The 26,616-nt window shown below is 32.3% G+C and overlaps 1 protein-coding gene across 15 annotated transcripts in view; it reads left to right on the top strand.

Annotated features, from left to right (window-relative positions):
* The window catches only part of LOC123527108 (G-protein coupled receptor dmsr-1-like), a 442,014-nt gene extending 415,917 nt beyond the window's left edge, over positions 1–26,097 (top strand). For all 15 annotated transcript variants that reach the window (XM_053523130.1, XM_053523126.1, XM_053523120.1 and 12 more), the window contains 2 exons: positions 8,517–8,569; positions 19,390–26,097. In XM_053523130.1, the coding sequence (XP_053379105.1) occupies positions 19,749–20,942 (1,194 nt within the window). In that variant the 5' untranslated portion in view covers positions 8,517–8,569; positions 19,390–19,748 and the 3' untranslated portion in view covers positions 20,943–26,097. The remainder of the gene's footprint in view (positions 1–8,516; positions 8,570–19,389) is intronic.
* The last annotated feature ends 519 nt before the right edge of the window (positions 26,098–26,616 follow it).

Here is a 26,616-nt window from a genome sequence, read left to right as displayed (position 1 = left end):
TTATATCAGAATAACGTGACTTGACTGACAAGCTCTTCTTGATATTTAGCATATGGATGGTAACTACTCTTTATTTGCCCACAGTAAGTGTTAAGATTATGTGTCAGTAATATCTTATACTTGTAGGCTGCATGTGATTGATAATTGCGTGCACTTTACACTCTAATACTGGTTGCTAGTGGTTATATCACGGGTCACATCCAATCCTTATTTAGTTGCAATACCATCAGTCACAGTGGCATTTTCTAGTTAAGCCATCAATTGCATCTTATCATTATTTGGTAACTACTTTACCATAAGCCGCACCTAATTGTTTTTTGTTAGCTACAAGACCATGAGTTGCACCTGATCATAATTTGTTGATCGTAACCCAATCAGTCGGTTTTCGTATGATTCGCACCAAACCGTTATTTAAGGGTTGTAACTGACTGCTTGTTGGGTGCAACTAATTATTTACTGGCTGTAAATCATCTTATCTTTTGTTATACGTAACACATTGTCATTTACTCAATGCCACTGGTAGTCTTTCTTCGCATGCACCAATTTTATTTGCTTTTGTTCTGTCTGCTTAAGGAACACATTATAAGACTAGACAAATTCCCTTTTATAAAAAGATATCCTTAAGTTACATACAATTGGTGTGCGTTATTGAGACATCTTTTGGAATTAATTGAAATAAGTAAACAGTTATTCATTATTCAGCAGCTACAGTTTACAGCTATTGAACTATTTTACAGCCACGATAACATACAAGGCTCACTTAACATGTTTTGATCCTTTGTTTCCTTTTTCCGGCTGTCGCAGCTCAAAACCTCTCCTGTCACATCGAGTGATGCTTTTATAACTGACTTGCTGATTGCATCAATGAAAAACTAATTTGTTTCGCCCCCTCAAGAAAAGATGTAGAAATAAAATGTTCACAGATACACATATGCTGTTTTTCAATACTTATTATCTGACGAATGTTTATGACACTGATTTATGAGATATTATTCGGTAACAAACATATCATTTTGTCACGTTCTTCTTATGTCGCTGTTAAACAATATTCAAGGCCTTTTTAAAATATTGTTCATAATTATATCTAGTTTTCCGCCATATTTCCAAACATATGCTCTCGGAATAACACAAGACTTTGTGTGACTCTTTCACACATAACATACATGTATAAATATCTTTCATATCAAAGGGGAATGATTCGTGTTCTAGTTATACAACTTGCTTTTCTTTTTTAGCTGGCGTCAACATTTCACACAGAGCTTGGAGTAAAAATATGTCAATGTGACATTAGTACGAGGCTCACGAATGTCGTCAGTTTAGCCAAAGATTTGTTGTTTGTTTTTTCTTGAATTTAACGTCAATAACTCTGCAAATTTTATAAATATTTGAACACGTTATGCTGCGTTTTATATGAGGATTAATCTTGGATCGATACTTGCATGCACGATTTTCGCGATGTAGAGGAAAATAGAATTTCATTTCATGACCTTGGAAGCAGGAACAACTACATGTACTTAATGAACATTTATAGTACGATATGAACAAATAAGGTTCACATAACAACGGTCACGTGCGCTTTTTAATGAAAGAACTCTCCATCAAACGCCTGCCATCAAATTTAATTTAACAAAACAAAAAAAAAACTTATTTATAATTTTTATTGCATGATTAGCCAATGGATAGCGGTGAAAGAACGTATGCATCAAATGCGAAACGAATTGGCTCTTTAAGAATACATGATACAATTCCTTTAGTCTGATACAGCAGACAATAACTATGTAATACATATAACTTTTCAATAACAAGTTTTTGATATTGTATCTTCGGAAAATGTTCTTTTTTTTTCAAATTACACATTTTTTATCCACTGAAGGAATTTGTTCCAGGAAGTTTTCCTTATGTGTACATTTACCATAGATACACAAATTGTATTTCCTCTATGCTTTTGAGAAGTTGGCATTCACCTTTCTGGGTCATCAGCAAAGAGTTTAGAATATCCGTAAAAGACAACTATAAACATAATGAATTAACCAGAAGCTACAGTTATAAAGACTAAATAGTTTTCTTTACTGCATAACGCTTTTGTAGGAACGGGATTATACAAATATATTTTAAAATTCATGGACGTGACCACATGATGCTACACAGTATTCTGCCAGTCTGCAAATAAATGGGTTACGTATCAACTAAAGTTTTTTGACGCACATCGACTTGAAACTAGCCAAAATAAAGTCAGATATAGTTTCAGGAAACATACATTGCGTTTACTATTTCGGCCTAAAGTTACGAAGTTTTGAATTGACATCAACGTGCCATATCTATTTTTTTTAAATGCTCGATGTTTATTTCACATTCTGTAAATATGTGTCGGTCGGGTAGCCATATTTCCGATCAACTGTGCAGTTTAAGCGAACATTTAAACTGACTTTCAGTTTTTCTTAACAACTTCAAATGAACACTTAAGGATGTACGAGCGAATTTTTTCTAACGTTAAGATTTTTTTCATATCCTGTGATCTTAGTTTCTAAGACAAACAAAAGCAAAAAAAAAAAAAAAAAAAAAAAAAAAACAAAACAACACAAGTCACCGAACTCGTTTTAATTTTATAGGGCATTTTCTTCACCCACTGCTTAAGCATTTCTGAAATTTTGTAAAATTAGAAAAATGGTGGTACTATATAAAACATATGATATCCTACTTAATCTTATAGGGATTTCAGGTCTTACAGGTTAATATGAATATATGGTGATGTCAGTATTATATAAGCATAAATGTCACTAACAAATCTCTTTAATTTTTACATGTTGACATAATTACCCCACCCACATTATTTTCAATGAAAAAAACGTATTTAGATCTACAAAAAAATTCTAACTTTAAGATTTTCAAAATATTTTGCGGCATTAAAGACATAAAAAAGGCTTCAAAATGGACAGAAAAAAAGTTGGGGTCGCCGTGCATCTAAGAGATTTATTAAGGAAAAACTGTTAAAAAGTGGTGAATTTTGATATTTTTTGTTCTTTTTGTTTTAATTTATATTTACTAGATAATATAAAGTGCTATCTTGAAAACCTTTATTTTATTTATAGCTTAACATTAAATGTATCAGTCAGAAAAATATCAAAACCAAACCTGATCTACTATTTAAATAGATATTTGAAATTACCTACCCCTACCACATTGTAAATTTTACGTTAATTTTAGACAAATGCCAGCAGAAAAAAAGGGTGAAAAATTTTTTTTTCGCAAAAGCATAATATATTTGGTTAAAATGTATATTTTTAGCCATATTTTAATTATTTAGCATTAATTTTTGGCAGAACTTTTGTTAGGAAGCAATATTCGAAGAAACATTTTTCAAAATGGCGGATATCCTGAAAAAAAAGCTCGTACATCCTTAAGATATCGAACTATTAATAAGTAGAACGTTCTCATTTTCCCGTACTGAAAAGAATATCAGTTACAATAACTACATCCAGTTAACTCCAGTACTTCACTGTCATAAGCACTTATTGTTGGTGTACATTAAAACATTATACTCGCCATAATTCCAATATCCTTAAAATGTTTGCAAAAATAAAACAAAATATACATAGGTGTATGCAGCAACGTTTGTGTAATCTGACAAATATGCACACGGACGCGCACACACGCACATTATCCTCACCTTTCTCTCTCTCTCTCTCTCTCTGTGATTGACGAAATTTATTCGATAACACATACTTTTGATATATAGTGCTTAAAATCCTCGAGAGCATGATCCCGTATCAAAAACTGACATTTTATATAAGCACTAATTTCTAATTTGACGTTGCTAAATATATCCAAATTTCCCAAGATATTTTATCCTTGAGATATTTTGGTCTTTGTTAGTTTTTTATCGCTTTTCAGATGACATTTTACAGTATAAATTTTCATGACAAAAGTTAAAAATATTTAAGATATTCCTTTCCAGCCTCAGATTTCTAATATGAATGATATAGTCTAAGTTTCAAATAGAAATAAAGTAATCATTGAAAATGAACGCGTGATTCATCAAGACACATTGAAATGTTTGGCATATTGTTGTCTCAAATGATACATCGATCATCGTTCATATAAATCACCATATAATTGCTACTCAGTATAATGTAACAAAAAGGCTCTCTGCCTCTCTCTGGATCTGTAGATATCTGCTGCTTAGTTTTCTTACTAAAGGGCACTTTGATGTGTTTCACCGAAAATGAGACTTTTAGTGCATTATGGCAATTATTCTAGATTAGCGAATCTAGTTTCCTCCTTGCTCTCTATACCGCTTCCTATTGTTGTAACTAACAAGCCGATATTATGGACAGTCAGCCTTTTATGGAATTACGTTAGAATCTAGTTAGCTACTCGAGTAATTCTAGACTGTTCTGATAAAAGGAACATAATGCTTATCACTGGAAAAAGCAGCATTTTGACTTTGACGAATGCATGGCCATGTCTGAATGTTCTTTTCATACCAAAATAGGCAAAATGGAAGCATTGTGTTTTCATCGCACCATTGAAGACTTTGTAATACCTATATATTGGATGCAAAACTTTGAAATTTGGAAATATTGTGCCATCACTGTTGTAAGCGTATACCAATGTTTGTATTTTGCATATAACTAAAATGTACTTGTTGGATTTTTGAAGCCATTCTGCTATATTTTTTTTTCTTTTTGTTGCGGGTCTACTTTGCGATGCATGGCTCTCTGACTGTGTTTGGGGTGCACTGGGCTTCTGAGAAATCTACCCTAACCTTTCAGTTTTGCTGCAAATGAAGGAAAGAAAGTTTTACTGATTTTGATGACAATAACAACATGTTATAGATCATTACTTTTAGATGTCAGTAAATCATCGTTTTTTTTTATTTCTTTTTACTTTCAAAGACAAAATTACTCTAAATGTCCAGAAAGAAAAACAAATGAAATAAAATTGTGCGAATGTCTCTTTATAAGAGTCAAGTGAGTGATAATTTTCAGCCTACTTGAATATGCATTTTCATGTAGTTTACTTATCATGAACAACGTGACTCCATTTCACGAAATTATACTTTTCACTGCACAACTTGCATGTTAATCAGATTTTCGGCCAGTAGTGCACATTGTTTCCATACTTTTCTCTAAAAGTCAGCTTTTACCTTTTTTTCTGATTTTCAGATGTGAAAGTGGGTAAGGAGTAAAAAACTTTTTTTATGAAATAAGTGTTTAAAATATTTTAATAAAGGCAATCAGTAACATTGGCTAGCATGAAACTATCCCAGTAAGAATGGAATGCTAGGATGATCTGTTTGAAGAAATAATAAGACACTATCATTTTATATGCATATACACAAGACCGATTAATGTAGTACCAAAACATTTGTTAAAATTGAATTGTTATACATCGTAACTTTCCAAAATAAATGATGCTGCTTCTAGCTACAGAACTATAGGTTATTTCATCGCGATGTTCTATCATCGAATGATGTTGAAAATGGAACTTCTGATTTAAAATACAATAAATGAGATTTTCATTAATGAAGTCTAATTAGAGAATTTAAGACCTGAAGCACACTATGATTGCATTTCATGGCGTACTGATTAAATTTGTAATGATTTCACTTCAGTACTGTCCATATAACGACATACAATTAAATAATTGATACAAATTGTTATATCAATTCTGAAATACTTTTATTTCTGCGAAAATGTTGTCTAGTATATACTAAGAATATCGCCAAAATTGCACATTGTATAACTTATTTATTTCAATGGAAAACCGTTTGTTCTGCTTAAATATACAAGCAAATATTAAATACCACAGAAAAAAAAATATAAAAATCATTGGTATTGCTCAGATTAAGGCAAAACATCATATCCAGATTAATTATTATTGTGTATATAACAACAGTGTACATACACTAGATATTATAACATTCATACATGTATATCGTATTATCTTTATTTTCCGTCTTCTTGTTAACATACATCTCTTTGTCATTGCAGGGGTAAGTACAGTTATTCAGTCAAAATAGTGCCTGGTATATCGAAAAAAGTCCCTATAAACCCTATCTTTCCATTTTAGCGCATTTTCGCGTAAACCGGAGCAAAGAGTAGGCCTACATTATTTCACTCGTTGAATGAATTTAACAAAAAACAAGACACTTTTCATGCTTATGTTCGCATGTTTTTAATTGTTTTCTTGTAAACAAAAATGGATGTTTATTCTGCGGACCGTTTCTGAAATTCGGCAATATGAAGGTACGTGACTACAGTTGACTAGCACTTCACTGCAAACTATTCAACACCCCCTTTTTCTTTTCGTTTTTAAGCAACTGTATGAATGTCTTGTGGAAATAGGTCTATGTCTGAATGAAAATCTATTAAGTACACAAAAATGGATCTAAGTAACTGATTTTATTTAAAACAAAGAACTATTCCCTTTATTGCTAAATAACCTGCAGGGCTTTTCTTTAGACATAGACCAGCCTTCATTCGAAGTGTCCGATACCTTCCGCGACTCTTCAACTATATTTTACCCCAATGGAGAATCAGTAAGAAACAATTGGCAACTGTCAGAAATGCCCTAAACTATGTTTTATATTAAATACAAACAAGTTACTATATGCAGTTAGGAAGGTGATACTAAGCATGAACGTGTAAGAACATTTGGAACAAATATTCAGTATACTAGATTAATTTATAGAACATACTAAATTTTGCTTCCACAAAGGTAATTTGACTTAGGAATCGCCAGCACGTAAAATAATATTTCACCCACAAATGAACGTTCAGAGCTATATAAATGTGTAATTCTAAGCGCCACGGATATTGCCTATACAACTGATAATGCAGAATGAAAACCACCAATTTGCTTCATTAGCCGTTTTGTATTCAAGAAGATATACGCATTTTAGACTAATTAATTTCGTGCTTCTTCGTTCACAAAATGATAAGTATAGGGATGGTTTTGAACGTACGAGGCAGTTAATCTTGCAGAAAAATCATAATTAATTAGTTGATTTTGTTTTCTCTTTCTACGTTTTCCGTTTAAAATTAGTTCTTTGAGATTAGAAGTGATTTGCAGAAAACGAACTACACTATTCGTTTGAAGCTACCTACCTTGGCTATATATGACCTCATACATTCAATATTAACCACTACACCAAAGAGGACATGTTTGTCTTTGATAATTGTACATAAATGAACGTTAAGATCTATAGAAATGTGAGAATAGTCGAATGACAGATAAATTGATAATTGATCTAACATACATTATGCGTGATAGTGAAATATTTATGTGCCGTGTAATCTCTTACCATTTATTGAATTTGATAGTAATGTGAACTAATTTGTGATACCTTGAAATCTCCATTGAAATCTAGCAAACACATCTTTCAGAGTTAAAGCATAATCTTAGTATTATATCGTGAGCAAATTTAAAATAGGAAATTTTAAGAATATTTTATAGGTTTTAACTTTTTACATGAAAAACAGTTTAAAAGGTAAATCAGGACAGGAGTCTATGAGATAATACGCGAACACGAATCCCTATAAAGACTAGCAATTTTAATCAATTTTTATTTAACCACCCTAGGAAATCGCATCATTCGATGAAAACCACATTGGTCTGTACATGTAATAATTGTGTCAACTAAGAAAACCTGTGTTTCACTTGGACTTCATTAATCTCTTGTCCAATTCAGCAGAAACGTGTGGCATGTGTTTTATTCATCATTTTTAAAGTTTCATTCAGTAACAAAAGTTTACACCGTAACGTGTAAATTAGTATCTGCATTTTCGTATTTAGTATTTTTTTCAAAAGCAAACTATTTTTTGGTATTAGCAACCTTTTAACCAAATGACGTCATCATGACAGCAGACGTTCCAGCAAATTTCCTTTATAGCGTGCATGTATCAAAAGGCTTAAGCTCTTTGAGCCATCACAGATTTATTTTAGTACAGCAGCACGAAACGAATAAAGATGTAAAAAGTGGCAAGCTTTGATTTCAAATGAATTTCAAACATAAAAAATAGTGAAACATATTTGTAACACAGTCCAATCATACGGTTGAAAACTTCGCTACAATATTAAGATTAAAGATAATATTTCGTGTTCAAGACTGGACTTTATTTGTTCAACTTGTCGTTCGGGGTATACTTATAACGTTAAAAAAAGCCATGCAACGTACATAATAGTTGAAAGATATCCCTCTTTATTAATCATTATGTAAGAAATGTACCATTTGATTTGTTTTGCGTCGGTCTGATTTAAACAGCAACAAAAAAAAAAAAACCTTAGTAAAAAGCTACATTTGTACAGAAATATTTAAATAATAAATGTATATACTACCACTCTCTCAGCCTTTTATATGAAAGAGATATTTACGATATTAAATATCGTGGCACAAGTGAAAACGTTTTTTTTTTGGGGGAGGGGGGGGGGGGGGGTGTTGCGCTTTCGACTTTTTCTGTTCCTGTTTTTGTAATAACATTTTCAAATAATAGTATGTGTTTTTCTGATTTCAGGTTCTCAAGCGATTATTCGCTACCGATTTCTTCATAAAAGAAAGAAAGGCTTTGTAAGTATATGTTTTCTTGTGCGATTAATTATGTTTCAAGTAACATTAATTTGATTTATACACATATATACTCGTGATATTTTTGTAAAATTTTATGATTAATCATCCTAGAAGAAGGAAAACCTGTGATACAGCATTTACACAATGTAGTAATATAGTTTAGGATAAACATTATATATGGCAATTAAACAAATCAATGACTTCTTGAAACAGTTCAGTGCAGCTGAATGGTCATATAAGAATGTATAAAGAACAGGAGACAAACATTCTTTTGTTAAAAATTTGTTTCCCAGTTTTCTATTCCAGTAATATTACTAATATTTAAAAAACATTCACAAAGTAGTATTTCATTATTTTCAAAATGACATGATAACATTACATGAGTTGTATTACGAGAAAACAGCAATGGTTGTAAATAATGGTAAACATCCAATTGTCGTCGTTTTGATTATGCGAGGATAATGACGAGTGATGTTCCGGGAGCTATGATACTCACCTCATTAGTTTACTTAGACAAAATATTCAACTGATAAAGTTTTGTTGACGACGTAAACAAATTGATTAACATTTGTGAGCCATTTATGAAGTTAAAATAAAAAAGAACACAAGCAAAATGTAGTCAAATAATAATTAAGGTTGATGAAATCAATTTAGGTATCACTTCTTGATAAATGACGATATATAATCGATAATTAAGTCAGTCCGCCGTTACGAAATTTGCTTGAATAGAAAAACAACAACAAAAGAGACAATAAAAATAACAGCTCTAAGCACAAACTTACTTAAAGGCCTAGATTCACTACTATATAAGTAACCCCCTCCCCCCCTCAAAAAAAAATCCAATATACAACTCCCATCTTTTCTGCTGCTTATCAGCGGTTATGTAACAGTAACTGATTAGAGGGCAATTAGCACAGCAGGGACCCCAACTAGACCATGCAGATGTGTGCAGTGAAGTTGAAAGAAATTATTTTTTCTTCAGTGAATGTAGAATGATAATAATGATAATTATTATTTTGATATTATATAGATGATAATAACTGTTACTTTATATTTGATTATTATTATTATTATTATTACATTACATATAGGATGATAAAAGATACAGTGATAATATTGAAAAATTTTAATGATAATAAAACACAAGTATAGTGAAAACTTCATGAGTTCTTTGTGCTGACAAAAAATTAATATAAAATTATTGTGTTCAATCTATACTCAATTTACATTTTCAGTTTGTTGCCAAAAGTGACTTTTTCATGCTTTGCAACTTTGAAATGCACATCAATTTCAATTTTAGATAAATGTTATCTACAGTATTCTGCCAGCTTTAGATGAGTGAAAGTCACATTTTCTGAAATATCACAATTAAAATAAAAAAAAATAAAAATTTGCATATTTCTTTAAGAAAGTTTCTCATTATTTTATTATTGTGAAAATAAGTTTCCGATTATTTTATTACTGTGTTTGATCAACAATATTTTTCTTTACATAGAAATGCCAAAAAAACTAGTATAGCTTTACATGTTATTAATTATTCATTAATTTAAGATAAATTACACTGTTTCCCCTTCTCACTAATAGATACACTTGTAAGGTAGACTGACTCTCCAGTAAACAATGGCCCTTGTTTATTGGGACCATACTGTGATGGTCACTAGCCCCCAACTGTGCTGGTGAAGACAGAAATCCCTTGGTCCACTGCCAAAATCTAGGCCTTGCTGACATGCATGTTGTTATTATATGACATGAAATAATTAATGAATTACAACTGCTTTCGACTAGATTGGTCAGGATCCATGCTGTTCGCTAACGGTTTCTCAAATTGCAATAGGCTTTAAAAGCGAACAGCATGGATCATGACTGCGCGGACTGAATATTACTTCGTTTGCGTTTGAACGGATATAAACCACAATGGAACTTATTGCAAATTATCCTAGAACCGCTTTTGTGATTCGAAGATATGCAAGAAGACAAAATATGTTTGATATTTAAAGGGACTACACTCCAGATTTTGGCTTAAAGTGAGTTATTGATTTTAAAAAGGCATTGTTCAAATCAAATGAAAACCTATCCTCCCTTATATATAAATAAACCACTGATAATTCGTACTTAAGGACCGTAAATAGAGCTTTATAGTTCAGGTAGTTTACCTTCGGTACCCCGTCACAAACGATGGAAAAACTACTAAAACATCTATGTTCAGGTGTTTCCATAACAGAAAATGTTTCAAAGCATTCTTAAGAAATATAGCAAAAATGTCCTGATACCCATAAGTTGTTTCTTTAATCTTATGCAAATATTTGTTTTCTTCTGCAGTTATTCAAACATTTATATTTCTTTACTCTGTAGAAAATGAAAATGATTGTACATTTCAAAAATCAAATTTGCAATTGACATAATGGTTAGATGAAAAATATATCATATTGGGAAAGGTGACAGATAAGATTTTAATTACTTGTCAGAAGCAAATAATAGTGCATGTTTTGTAGGATCATATATTTGTTTTCAATAGGTAGAACAGACAGTATCATTTTAAAGTTCAAGCGTAACACAATGTCGGCACAATTAAATGTAAACACAGAATACATGGCTCATTGGTTTTAGGTGGTAAATCATCGTATTTTATTCTACGTCATTAAACGATGAAAACGTTTATTTCTTAATTATTTAACATTTATATATTTTCATGTTTTGTGTCATATTTTACAAAATATTATCGAGGCTGTCCATGCTTTCAAATGTTACAAACGTGAATTTCATACGCGAGACAACTGTACATATGCGTCTATACAGTCAGACAATAGTATTGACTTTTGAGTTGGCAGCTCCATCATTGTATAAATGATAACTTGCATGCTCTGTCTTACTTGATTCACTGCTTGGTCTGACAAACTCGTCTGCTGGGAATATGCATTTTAAGACTTTTATAGAGAATTGCTCATAAGGTTGTTCATACATTTTACGAGCGACAACATAGAACGAATATTACGTGAGCGATTGGCTTTCTGTCTTGGTCTCTGTTACCCTGCTAAATGTCTAAAATGGACTGGTCCATCATTCAATTTGGGCAGTACCTTTTATTATTTGAAGGGTTGTTCATTGAAAATTTAATGCGAACAGTGCAGACCATGATCTGACTGCACGGATGTGCAGCCTGATCTTGGTCTGCTCTGGGGCCGTATTCATCAAGCATCTTAAGTATAAGTATAAGAAATGGATTATTTACTTTAGTATTACTTAGGTAAGAAATTTATTTTACTTAAGTATATTTGTTATTCATAAAACATAATAAGTAATTCTTGGCTTTTATTGTGGACAAAAACATTAAAAAAAACAACATGAATTTCAGACAGATACAACATGCACAATTATGTTTAAAGTGATTTTATCTGAAAAATGACACTTTAATCGTACTCACGACGCCATTTTGTTTTCAGTTTTGAGTCAAAACTTATACTTAAGATGCTTAATGAATACGGCCCCTGGTCTCAAGGACAGAACCACTTGCCATCAGCAGACTAAAGGTTACTAAAAACATATAGCCGGTTAGGTCAACATGCATACTATCTTATAAATTTATAGTTTGTTGTCTTGCAGGATTGTATATTTCATTAATGCCCATAAACCGGCTAATTAAACCCATTTCTTATTTTCTGTCTTTTTTATAGGTTTGTTATCTTGCTGCATTATATATTTCATTACAGATCTTGTGCGTCGTCTTTTGTTAGTAATCTCTGAACGAACTTATGTCTGTAACTGAACACTATATTTATACAAACTATATACTTTATCTATTATAAAGTACGATAGAGAGTATATTAGTCCTTTGACATAAGATGAAATACCTAATTCCTAATACCATTGACATAATATGAAATACCTAATGCCTAATACCTTAGAATAAGATGTAAGATGAAATACCTAATGCAAAATTATGTACATTTTATATATGCAAGAGCTGATAAATAAGACTTTAGTAGGAATTCGCAGTTCGCGCCCCACTAAGGACTGAAGTTTTCTTCCAGCGTATTTATAACTTCACCAGTATCAAAAGCTATTTAACACCTTACACTAACGTTTAAAAACAAAACATATATCTTTTAGGCAGTTTTGTGTTCTTAAAGCGTACATGCGATTTTTGCTACAAATCAATGTTCTGCGTAAACCCAAGTTAAATTTACATAAAACTTCCCTGAGGCAAAGGAATTGGTTCAAACGTCATAGAAGTGTCCCCTAACCAAATCTGTATCATATCCAATAGTATCTTTATTTTCACAGATGCAATGAAAACTGATATAATGAAATGAAAGATATTTTCATTATGTTAATAAGTGATTTAATCAAGCTTTTCTTCAACAAGTGTTAATAGCCCTCTATATAGCATCTTGTACATGTATAGCAATTTGAACACTATAGGTTTGGGCAGTCTTACTAGACATTCTGAGTCTTGGCTATATATCTTCCTATGGGAACCACACATTTCACAGCATATATTGACATCTTCTTAGCGTACTTTCTTGCAAAAATAATACCGATTAAATACTTTGGTAAAAAAATACATTAGACTTTGCGGAATGTAGATTCCAGTTAACAGAGCTATTCGGTCGAGCTTTGTGAAAGAAAATTTATACATTCCACATATCAGTAAAGGATTCAATTCATGTTTCCTGCTTCACCTCTACCTTACGTGTATAATATAAGAGGTAATAAGTAATACGTAACGCATAATACATCAGACATAAGAGGCAATGCATAAAAACTAAGACAAAATGTACCTAATAGGCTTCCGTAGGGAAAAGCTTCTCAAATTGTTTTATTTTCCTTATGACTAAAGTTTCGGTGTTAGTGTGGAACCATTGAAACAACATTGTGCTTATTAACAACAAAAATTAAACACTGTTTAAAACGCAAGATATTAAAAAATGTACTGATGTTTTTGCAAATGATAGCACCGTTAGTATGTCCGTAAAATGAAACGATATGTAGTATGTACTTTTTGAAATTGATTACAGGTTAAAACATTGTAGTTATCTGACGAAAATTACTTATATTTCACGTTGGTGAAGAAGCGAGATATTAAAAAAGCACAATAACTTAATCAACCAGTTGACTTGTAACTGTATTATTACACAATTTTGAACAAGTTCTCTGATTCAGTTATGAAATATTGTCCTGTTCTAAAACAAATTGGAAATGATTGAATACAGTCCTGCATTTGCCGAAGCTAAAACCTCTCAAAAAAATGTTCATGAAAAAAAACAACAATAGCTTTGATAAACGAGATCATATGTTCAAACAAGCAATTGGTTTGGTTTGTTATAAATTGCTTTCCTTTGTATTCATTTTGTCAGAAAAGTCATTTAATATTGGCAAATACATCAATCACATGCGCGTATGAATGTATCGAGGGTTTTCTTCGTCCCATTTCAATATTTTGTGAACATATGAGAAGCAAAAAGACAAGTATGTACATACTGTATCAGAGTTAAAGTTATTTTAGCTAATCTAAATATGTTGTTTCATTTGTAAACGAAATTTATGTATTTCATGTACAGGTTTTGTTGGACGACTGAAGTCCTCTCGATTTTATTTTAAATCCCTTTGCCGAACTGTTTCAAACAGTACGATATTAATGTTATGAAGATACTTGAATCACGCATTTAAGATCTTGACTTCCGTCAAAAAACAATTAAAATAGATATTTGTTTTGATCTCACATTCAGTTGCTCTGGAACGTTTAATAACAATTACAATATGTTTAGGTCTTCATGCCCAACCTATGTGGTAAACTGCCGCTAAATTCTTTTTCTAAAATCAACGTCGCTGACTCATATAATGTAACTTCATATAGATATTTAATTTAAAGTAGAAATTACTGACGAATGGAACTGCCTCTAGATACCTCGAAATTTCCCAAGTACAAGAGAAAATGTATGAGAGTTTCTACGATTTTGTACATATGCATTTATTGCGGAATTATTTTTAGAGGAGAAGATATGAATTTATACATGACTTGTTTGCTCTTTAGTAAACGAAAATGATTGCACTCAATCAACTAGTTTCTGAACAGTCATATTTATGCAAACACAGTTCTTTCGTCGTGTTAACACGAATAGACCTGAATGGGCATCTTGCGCCTTGTAGGACCTGATGCAAATCATTTTTACGGCTATGAAAAGTTTGCATAATATTTAATAGGTAAACGCACCTGGCAGCTTAATATGAAATCTATATTTGGACCTGTGTTTTGTCAAATGTTTTACAAAGGAAACATATAAATATCGATAAGTGTACTAAAACATGATATCGTATTAAGATATAAATTCCAATTATTGAAAAGGTATGATAAATTGTAAAAGTCATTATAATGCTGACACCATCAATATCAGTACACCAATACAGCTGTGAAGTTAATAAAAAACTACTTAATATGTTCATTACTTATGACTTTCATTAGTCATTTTTAATGTATTCTTGAAAAAAAAGATTTCCACTGGATACTGGCACCAGTGAACGGGAAAATAATGTGTTAACAAGACATTTCATGTGTTTATTTTACAGTGCTCCCTCTTTACAACAACATCCTTTAGGAGACGGACAATTTGGTTGTTGTCCGGAGGAAGTTGTAGAGAGGTAAAATAAAGAACAATTAGCATATTTTGGAGTCAGTTGCAAATGTTGTTGCAAGGAGGAATTGTTGTTCAGAGGGCCGCTGTAGAGAGGAAGCACTGTATTTGTTCTTTCGCGCCAGGTTACTCTCTTATTCGAACTGGGCGTTAGGAGATAATTGGTCAATAATCCGTCATGACTTGAATCGCATGTAACGTATTGTTTAGTTTTAAGAATCATATCAGAGTTATTGTGAAGTTTCTATAGGTATGTTTTATTTGATTCCTCACAGAATTAAATACAAATCTAGGTCAAAACATTGAAATAAATTCGTACTTAAAGTGACTCGTATGTAAAATTAGTCTTCCTGAACTTGTTGCCTGTTTATCGCACTTTAAAATACTTTTATGATTTATGTCATGTTTATAATAACAAGAAATGAAAATGAAATCTTGAATACATGCTATTTGGTGTTGTTGATTTGTGTGCACTAGTTATAGGTGTGTAAAACATTCAGACCGTCTCAAAGAACAGAATAGTAATACAAATGTACCGTAATCGTAAAAGTCATCTATGAAAACAATACGTTTAGTCTTCTTGTTGAGTTCATTTGCAAAAATAGCGTCAATAAGCGTTTGATTTCTAAACTAACGTTTCCAGAAGCCCTTGTCATATATTAATGACCGAGACCGAAGCTCGATTACCAACAATACCGAGTGCTTCTGCAAACGTTGTGTATTTTCATATTTAGCCACGGTAACAGCTAATAATAAAAATATTTTTTTTATAAATTCCAAAGAATTTCAATTTGCAAAGCTTACATATCACATAATATAAAGAAATCCTATAGATGTCATAAAATTATATTCATCCTTGTCATGCTATTACAATCGTAGGTGCAATAGCTATTAAGATTATTATTATGGTTAATATTATTACAACTACTACTTCTGTTATTATTATTATTATTCATTTTGTAGCATTCCATCCATGCACTTATAGAGTGCAAAAGTGTATTACTGAATACGGTCTAAAAGTAAAAACGAATGCGATTTCAAAAGAAAGAAAATGAAAACTGCCTTATTAGATAAACAAAACATGTGTTTGACGATATAGATACTTTATCAAACAAGACAAACATATAAACTATTAAATGCGGATCACAGGGTCAAAGGTGTATATCAAAATTGTGTACTGTACCACCTTTTCTGGTTACCAATGAAGCATCTTGAGTATGGATGTAATATTTATGGGTGTAATATGGTTTTGACGGGATGTTCTACTTTGATGCGAGCTGCATGTTGCAATTTATCCAGTGTTGTGATAAGAATACCATTCAAGAAGGTGCTAATGTAGTCCAATCGAATGACAGCCAGACAATTGACAAGGAACTTTGTAGTGTCGCTGGTAAAATTTCGCCTGTTTCAATATATTCTGCATAGTTCCCTGGAACAAGAAGAAAATGATTTGCTGTTCCATGTTCTTATCGGAGTCTAATATTGCAGCAACATAAAATTGTTATCTAGTAACACAATTACGTCCATGATCAAAAAATTACTGGCGTGATGTTTACAGACTATACCTTATGCGACATGCTCTATTTTTTTAAACCAAATGACTCAATCGGGGCGTTTAATTCTTCATGTGAGGAAGCCATCCAGCTGGCTTACTGAAGGTCGCTGGTTCTTCTAAGATTCCCGCTCGTGATGAAATACTGGTAATGCACGGAGGGGCACCTGTGGTCTTCCTCCACCATCAAAGCTGGAAAATCGCTATATGACCAATAATTGTGTCGGTGCGACGTTAAACCCAACAAAATAAATAAATAAACCAAATGAGCTAGTGTGTTTCGTTTCTTCATTAGTTTATCGAGTATCATGTAAATAGCCTGTATTTGAAAACGTCATATTCAGTAAATAATTGTGGCAGCACAGGAAAAAGAGGACCTTATACTCAAAAAGGAAATATCCGTTAAGGCCATGATAATGGAGCACGAACAAACAGACCATAGATAGTATCCCGTATTTCTATGCAGATTCAGGGACAGTCGTCTTCACTTTTAATAAAGTTCCAACTTGAAGATAGCTAAGACACGGGATTCAAACTGTCAAGCATTCGATAACGACGATCCGAGCACGTGCAATATACAGTGTTCGGACTGTTGTTACCGAGTGGTTTCCAGTAAGTCACGTCAGAGGAGAAAAGGTCTTTGGACGATGATTCTGGTCTATCCACTGCTGTATTTTACATATCAGCGCTGAGTGACGTCAAGAATTATTTATGTTTAAATCAGTCATCGTTAAGAAAACTAATGCCGGACTATTGTTATTGTGTAATTGTCAAGAATGTTTACCAATCAGCGCTGAGTGACGTCAGGAACTATTTATGTCATGAAAATCAAGATGCCGGACTTTTGTTCGTGTGCTATTGTCAACAATGTTTACCAATCATCGCTGTGTGACGTCAAGAATAATTTATTCAAGAAAATCAAAATGCCGGAAGTGTGTGATTGTCAATAAAGACATATCTTTCGTAAATATGTTGAAACTTACTTAATTTCGCAGAATAATGCCTTGGTAGCCAATAATGGAGATTTTGTTACTAAGTTTCTGTAAGTGAAATAAATAATCAACCGAATTTGATGACTAAATGTGTCACATAATTTAACAGTGTGATGTCCTATGCCATTTGAGGACATGTTAAGTCATAGAGAAAGTTCGTCAGGAACCACATTCAACGAATGCAGCTGCCCATACAGCAGTTAAGACGGAAATACAGTTGTTATTGGTTACACGCACGCAGTGACTGAGCAAAGCATCACTGAGGATTTTAAACTAATTATATAGCGCACAACCTCATCTTATTCGTTGATCTCATCATGTTCCAATATTACAAGACACTGTAAACGAAATGACTTCCCGCCAGATGGGTCCCTTAAACATTGAACTGTTACCACTGGATCACATTATAAAACAAAATATGCTGATGTAAAGATACGTAAATAAATTCCTATGGAACCGTAAGTGTATGTACTTCGCAGAATCCACAGCACCAAAGGAAACAACACTAGTGACACTAATCAAACCAAAAGAAGTAAATTTAAGAGCCAGCTACAGTGGAGTTCCCAACCTGTCCCGTCATCGCACAATCAACGAAGAAAGCGTAGTTACCAACTGTACAAGAGCTGAACTCTAAACATTCAGTATAAATCCCTTCGGGCCCGCTAGCACCGCTCGAAGTGGAGTTCTATTACCTTGTATAGGCTCCGAGAACCAAAAGGCGAAAAGTGTGCAGGAACTTTAAAGGCCGCAAAAAAATGCGCTCTACGAGTGTGATTGTTAATTTAATCAGTACTTATATCATTTCAGTGCATTAAATATGTGGAATTGTAGTTGTTATGAAAAAGTTCTTTATACAGTCGGTGTTCATCAATTCTAAAGGTCCTGTTGTGCTAATATATGTATACCAAGTTAACACGGCTGATCTGTTACTGGAAAATATTAAAGAAAGGTTTCTCAAATCAATTAGAAAACATTACTTTAAACGTCTCCCACAAACGGGTTAAAGGGGCATGGATAGCTCGGATGGAAAAGTGCGTTTCTGTTAAGGGTGTATAATATGAAGGACTAGTGTAAGCAATATTCTTAAATACAGGTTTTTTTTCGTTTTATATGGTTGGTCACAAGATTTTCTGAATTGCACTTTGGCTACTATTTCAAAACGAGGGAGGTAGAAAGATTTATGGGTCCAGTAGGACAAAACTTTGATACCAGCTAACATACAGTTCAAGCGGCCGTGTCAATATGTACCATAATATATTTTGTGACTACTGATATGACCACATTGCAGATGTATTTTATGATTTCAATACTGAATAATAGACATCCTACCTATAACTGTTATGAATATTTGGAATTAGTATAACCAATTAATGTATGATAAATGCTCTTTTTGGTTTTCTCTCAAATCTGTTAATTTGGAATGCTTGCATGTTAATAAATATACTACTCATAGAGGTGTGCGTTATTCACGTCTTTGTTCCTCACCTTTCACAATTATGTTTACTGTTTCGCACGGAATCTGTAATGATTTGATAATGGTTTTTAATGCAAAAAGCTACATCTAATCTGTGTCCTGTAGCGACAATAAGTAGGTGCCAATGTCTTAACGTTTACATCTTTTTACAGTATTTTTTTTTCTTCTTTCAGGTGAGATTACAGTCTCTCATCACGCAGAAAATTTTCATCTAAGAAGGAATAAGTCATCCCGCTGACGTCGTCTTGTCAGCTGGATTTAGAGGTCATACGGAGTAATCCATTTTGTGTTTGCGTTTCACACGAAACGGCGTATTAAGCAGTGAAAAGAAAGTGAATTAAAACAAATTAACATAATTTAGATAAAAGGATATTATCGGACCACGCATATTTATTAAGAGGTTTCTGTGAATTTTAAGCCAGTGTTTCGAAATCACTGGACATCATTCACTAGTTATTAACATACGTGCCAGTGTGGGTTGTGGTCTTGTAGAAGAAAGACCAATAGTTACACTGAATTTGTTCACTATATTATGGACAAACTTGAATATTACGCCAATGTCACTTATGAAGCTTTCACTAATTTTTACTATGAAAATTCAACCTCTACTATGGGAAACTATATATCGGATGTCCCGGAATCGCCGGCTTTGCGTACGTTTGAAGCAAAATATAAACCTGTTCACGGGTACTTAGCAGCTAGTGTTTGTGTTTTTGGAGTCATTGCTAACGTGTTGAATATAATAGTGCTTACCAGAAAGAATATGGTTTCATCTACAAATATTATTCTGACTGGATTAGCTATATCTGACGGACTTACAATGGCTTTCTATTTCCCATGGGCGTTACAGATGTATGTAATACATGGAATTGAAGTAAGCCCGGAGAGAGATACTGAAGGGTGTGCGAAATATCAACTTAGTTACGCAATTATAAGCGTCATAGTGCATTCTATATCCATTTGGTTAACCGTCACGCTTGCTGTTTTCCGCTATGTCTTTATACGTTTTCCTCGGATTGGAGCCCAATACTGCAATGTACAGAAAGCCAAAACTGCAGTCATAACGGTGGCAGTGGTTGTGACCATAGTTTGTATACCAAACTCAATTTCGTATGAGTTGAGAAGCGATCCAGCTCCCCTTCATGGTTTCGGAAACAATAGTAATATTTCCATTTGGTGGATTGATGTTAAAAATAGTACCAAAACCGACGTCGTTCTGCAAAAATTCAATTTTTGGGTACAGGCTATATTTGTCAAGCTACTGCCGTGCTTCTTGCTTACTGTATTTAGTGTCTTGCTCGTCAGAACAATGCAAGATGCTGAAAAAAGGCGCAAAAAGATGATGACCAAAAACTCAGTGGCAGACGGGGAAACTCAACCCATTGGTACAAGCTCGAAAAGATCTCGCCGTTCCCAGCGAACAACAAGAATGCTTCTCACTGTAGTTATTCTATTCTTAGTAACGGAAACGCCACAAGGAATTATGAATTTACTCAGTGGCCTAATTCAAGATTTTTTCCATCATATCTACACACCGCTTGGTGACTTGTTAGACATTCTTGCCTTGATAAACAATGGTATAAACTTTGTGTTGTACTGTACAATGAGCAAGCAGTTTCGAGACACGTTTATATCCGTGTTTTTCCGATGCTTTCCGAAAATGCTTGATGGACGCAAACTTCAAACTGTAACTACCATGGTTACGACCAGAGATTCTGAAGTTTAGTGCCGACCATATTTCAAGCAAAGTAGAGACTTTAAAAAAGATTTAGATATGTACATACAAAATGTAAATAATTGTTCTTAAGTTAATGTAATTATTTCAATATGTCTTAGGATATTGTAGTTTAGTTTCGATATTGTGAAATTTCTGATTGAATGCGTGTTGTTTTTGCTAAATTCTGTATATTGCCTGCGTAAATGATATTTTTCGCAAGTCTGTTTTTTCTGCTTGTCGTTTTAATAATATAGTTATTGTTTTTCTTTCGCATAGTATGGCAGTCAACCTTATGTGTCACTGGCGAGACTGACCTTATGTGTCACTGGCGAGACTGAACCATCACCCGATATTATTTTATGAAGAGCAAAAATCCAATCTACCCTTAATCTATTATTTTTTAAACTTTATATTCATTTCAAGTATTTTGTAAAATTTTAAATTTATTTTTAACAATGAAGTATATATGTTCAAATGTATTTTTATCGCTAGAATTTAATAAATAAAAGCACAGGCTAGAGTATCGGACCTGGGATGAAAACAAAAAGATAAAATCACCTGTTTTCATCCTAAATAAATTCAAAATGAAAAACATATAGACTAAGTGGAATGTGAACCTCTTACAAATGATACAAATCATCTACACTAGGCCGGAATCCAGAGATTCGAGCCTGCGAGCAATAGGTTCACTTTCCACGCCGACGTGAAATAAATTCTCAAGATAATTACACAAACTATCTATCACTATTTCACGGATGTATTTAGTAAGGAAATGAGTCAAGCCACAAACGGCGTTTTATCTGTGTGTTCTTAGTTTTCTTCCCAGGTCCGATACTCGTGTTTGTGAATAAAAGATAAACCACGGTATGCAGCAAATGATCCAGTTCGGTAATATAAATTGCCAAGCTTATTCGGTGTTTCATTATATATGTATGTAAAACGGTGTTGAGAAAGGCAGTTTTTATTCAAAAACTTTGATGTTTCATCTGTGATTTAAAGAGTCTATTGCTGTGAGTTTATGAAATATTTATAAGTTATTGTTTACTTTTGTCTTGCTTTCATGATTAAAATAGGCTTGTTTAAGTTATACATTATGTTTCAGTTTTGAACGTTTCCTTGATACATTTTCCTTTTCTGTTTGCAACTGCAAAAGTTTTTGTATATTAAAGACTACAAACAAGATTTATTTATAATGTAAATAAATATTGTTTAAAGTAATACCTGACGAAAATACATACACATCCCGTTCGTCTAAATAATTCACGGAGTGATTCTATTTTTATTTTAAGATTTGTGTTTAATTTATCACAGTTATTCCTATTGATAGGACATGTTACACTGTAAATTACAGAGTCAGTTGAAAACACAAAATTGCTACGTTGGCTTTATTCATTCATTGATTGTTACGAGAGTGATTGAAAAGAAATGCAACCATCATTTAGGTTAGATGAGATATTGAAAGACAGTTGTAAAATCTTACGTTTAAGCTATAATCAGAATTAATTTCATTGTATTCAAATACTAAACAACCTTGGTACGTATATTTTGTTAAGGTAATGTCATATCCGCTAGCAAACAAAGTTGGGTAGTTTGATTTGCAAGCTGATGTGGCACATACATTTTATTTTGATGGCTTATAAAATATGTAATTTGGCTCCATGATTTAACAACCAAAGTGGAATCATGTTACTGTGTCGCGATAAATTTTATCAGGTTTATATTTTTGAAATTGTCTGTATGTTAAAACCCGACTCGAAGCTGACATTGACTTTAAACGTAGATATCGCTTAGTATAGAAATATATTAAAAACAAAAGAGGAGTTTTCGTAAGAAGTAACTGGAGAATAAATACTAATTTGAGAAGAACACTACAGAATACTTAGTAACTGGTTTAGTTCAATTTTTAGGATTTCTGCGAAGACTAAAGTTTTTACGTAGTGAAATGTTAGTTTAACTACGTGTTCAGACAATACTGAAATGAAAAGAAATCAGGAAGTAATATAAGTACCAATTTGAACTGAAAAATTAACATTTTCAAATTTAAGAAGAAAAATGTTGTAATATGGCTTAAAATGCCCCCGCCCTACACACCTTTTACATGTATGTAGATTGTTAGCTGAAGTGAGAGGAGATATAATTTAGGGAATCAAAACAGGAACCTTTAAAAAAATTAGCAGAGTTTGTGAAATTCGGACCCAGCCTCTGTAAAAAATGACATTTCACATAACTTATTCTTATGATATTCTCAAATACTGCCACAACTAAAATACAATGAAAATTGTGTATATATTTCAGACATCATGTAACAGAAGTAGTGAATAAAAAGCTTATATACCCAACCATTGTTCATATCAATACAAAAATGCTTAACTATGTTTTTGTGAGCTTACTTTAGGAACTTCCTGTGAAGACATAAATTATGTTAATCAGTTTAGTCTATGTACAAAATAAATATTTATTCACTGTCAAATTTGTTCCGGTTGAAAATAATGCGTCGAGTGTCCGATAATTCAACGCTGAAGTAAAATATTTTGGAGACCTAAAGTATACGTGTTCACAACAAAAACAATATAACTGATTTTTTATGATATAAAATAATAATTATGTACTTTTCAAATTAAACCTACATTGTTTAACAACATTATCGAATGATTTCTGATATTTATACATGTAGGAAATTTGACATGTCATGCTCTCTATTTTGCTTGTTTAGTTTTCATTTAAGTCGTATCGACTTCCAACTTGCATATACTTACATATACATTTACAGGCCGCAAACCATATCTTATTGTCCTGTATTCCATTTCCTATCTCTCTGAGAACTTTCCATAATTCTAATAATACTTACATCCAGACAGCTGGTTACAAAAATTGCAGATTATGAGAATAACATCTTCTTTACATTTGCTCCATCGACTTATTAAGTTTGATATATTTAACCATACATGTCCTTCTCTCCTTTGTAAAACACAAATATTTAGAAAATGAGAATATTCCTGTGGATTTTTATATGTCTCCAACATAAATATTACAAAAATTCGAAATTTAAAAATTACAGGAGTAACACTCGAAAGAATATTTTTGTGAAACTTTAACAGAATATTGTCTGCTTTCTTTTAAAGTCTGGGTTACTTTCTTTCAAAATCAAGATCATTTTAAACTATGATTTTGTTACTAGTTCCCGGAAAAAAGTAATCATAATTTAAATACCAACTTAAGTTTATATTCATCATGTAGAGATGGTGCCTACCCAAGAAAATCTAAGGTGAACAACTCTGAATTGAGCAATTAAATTGGAGCCAATATAAAACATTGGTGAAAGAAAAATCAGATAGGTCCTTTTCCCAACAACTGATCAAGCAGACAAAATATGACCTACATTTGTTTAAATCTCTTTGTATTCAATATACAACATGCACATTTTTCTCATGGCTTACAGTGACAGTTATTTTGTAAGTTGTAGAAAGTTTAGTAGTGCATGAAAATAAAGTAAAATAATGCATAAATCCCTTTGAAGAAATTTTACGACATTAAGAAACGTTATTAAGTTTCAATCTTTTAGCCAAAGTTATTCATTGTTCTCAATGATGATACATTGGTTTACACAAAATTTATATATTAAAATGTAAAATGTATATATCCAACAATGAAAAATTACAAAAAAAGATAAATTGGTATCACATTTGTGTAACAACGTAGCTAGACTGGTTATATTCATCACTTCAGCGAATCATTTTGAAAGTGTTTCTTATGCTTTAGTCATTTTGAAGCATTTCTCTTACTGTTCAGGAGTACTTTGCTGCAAATAATGTAACACAAAAAGTCATTGTCATCAAATGAAATTACAACATTTTAAGGAAGTGGTTGTAATTACAACATTTTAAGGAAGCTGATAGGTCATGACTCTCTGCAATGCATTTAAGCGATTCAACATTCTCTGGATGGAATTATCACGATCATTACTTTCCACGAAAAACGAATAAATGCTGAAAAAGAGATGGAGATTACTTTATTTGATGATTTTCGTTACAGTCAACTTAAACAAACTATAATGTGTTTTATTTATAGTTGTAAACAAAGTAAGCGAGTAACTTCAGATTTCAACATTAATACGCAACTTAAAAACAAAAGATTTTTGTTGGGCCTCTTGTTTACAATTATATCAACAATTATCACCTCAATTGAGTGCATTCATGAGTGGAAAATATTGATGGTAAAATGGGGTAGGGGTTTGTTTATATTATAAAATGCGTAATAACTTCTTTCAGGTAAATTTTTGGTATGGTTTTGGTAAGCTTATAATAAAGAGCATTTCATTCTCTTTCTCTCAGACATTCATACATTTTAGGCTCTTAGCTAGTCCTGAATTTTGACTTTATTAAAAGGCAAAAGGAAGTTCAGTATAGGCTCTTTCAAAGTGTTGAAAGTAAACTAAACGTACACTATACCCTATTGAATTTATTTAGCTGAGGAGACTTTTGTTATAGACTATAATTAGGGAAATCCTAAAATCATTGAAAAACAGTCAAACAAGAGTTGTCGATTTTGCTTCAGATATTTTGAGAAAGTCATTTTTTGAATATCAAATATTTCTATTTTACATGGAGAGGAGAAAAACCAAAAATGTATGTAGTACATTGGTGCACTTAGCTATCACTTCACTCCGAAAAAAAATCTGTAAAGATGAATTTGAATTTTTAGGTACCATCTCTACATAATGTCCACTTTGTAATAGAGTATTTTTATGATAAGCGTCTGCTGAAAATGAATGACTACAATTTAGCAAATTGGAATGTACACGTTCTGAACATAGCTATTTCATTGATAACAATTTAAAAGTGAACGGCTAAGCAGTAGAAAGGATGCAGACTTTTGCAAATATTATTATTATTATTTTTGCATTGGTACCCTTGTTTAAATAAAAAATGTCATGTATACACTTTATAAACAAATCGTTTTAGTAAAATAAGACTGCCTTTCCTCGGAACTATATCCATACTTCTTGTTAATATTCTGGATAATCTCTTTGTCTATATGGCATATACAATGTATATATGTATGAATGAAGAAGTGTTACTATATACATGTAGTATACATCATAGTGTCAATATGTCTTTGAATAGTCTGATATTTTTTTGCTTATTGAATAAAGTACAATGTATCATATCATATTATGTTATATATTTGTCAACCGGCAATATAAATATCGAATAGATGTTCCAATGACTGAACTACCAGGGCCGACCGAGCTAGCTCTTTTTTTACGGCAATGAATAATTTTCCAAGGCAAAAACTTGTCCTTTTTACAAGGTCAGATATCATAAAGACATTTATTAAGGAATTGTATGTATGAGCATGTATTCAAATAACATTGCAGAACGAAAACCAAAGAGGATGGTATACTATTAGCTAAAATATTGATTATTATTTCTTTGTTTACTAAATCTGTTTTCTTGCATGAGATATTGATTTCAGACTACGTGGACTTTGAATGTGCCAAACAAAGATCAAGGTCTTCATCAACTGGTATGTGTTGTTGCTGGAAATCACGTTCTATAGCAATGTCTCATAAATGTATTTTAGATACTATAACCTACATTACAACATATGATCTCCACAAAATATACAAAAAGAATGCAGCAAAGGACAGTATACAGTATTTGGAGTGTGATGTACACAACAG

The sequence above is a fragment of the Mercenaria mercenaria genome, chromosome 14 (genome assembly GCF_021730395.1).
Source record: "Mercenaria mercenaria strain notata chromosome 14, MADL_Memer_1, whole genome shotgun sequence".
NCBI lineage: Eukaryota > Metazoa > Mollusca > Bivalvia > Venerida > Veneridae > Mercenaria > Mercenaria mercenaria.
This window is presented reverse-complemented; position numbering and strand designations above follow the sequence as displayed.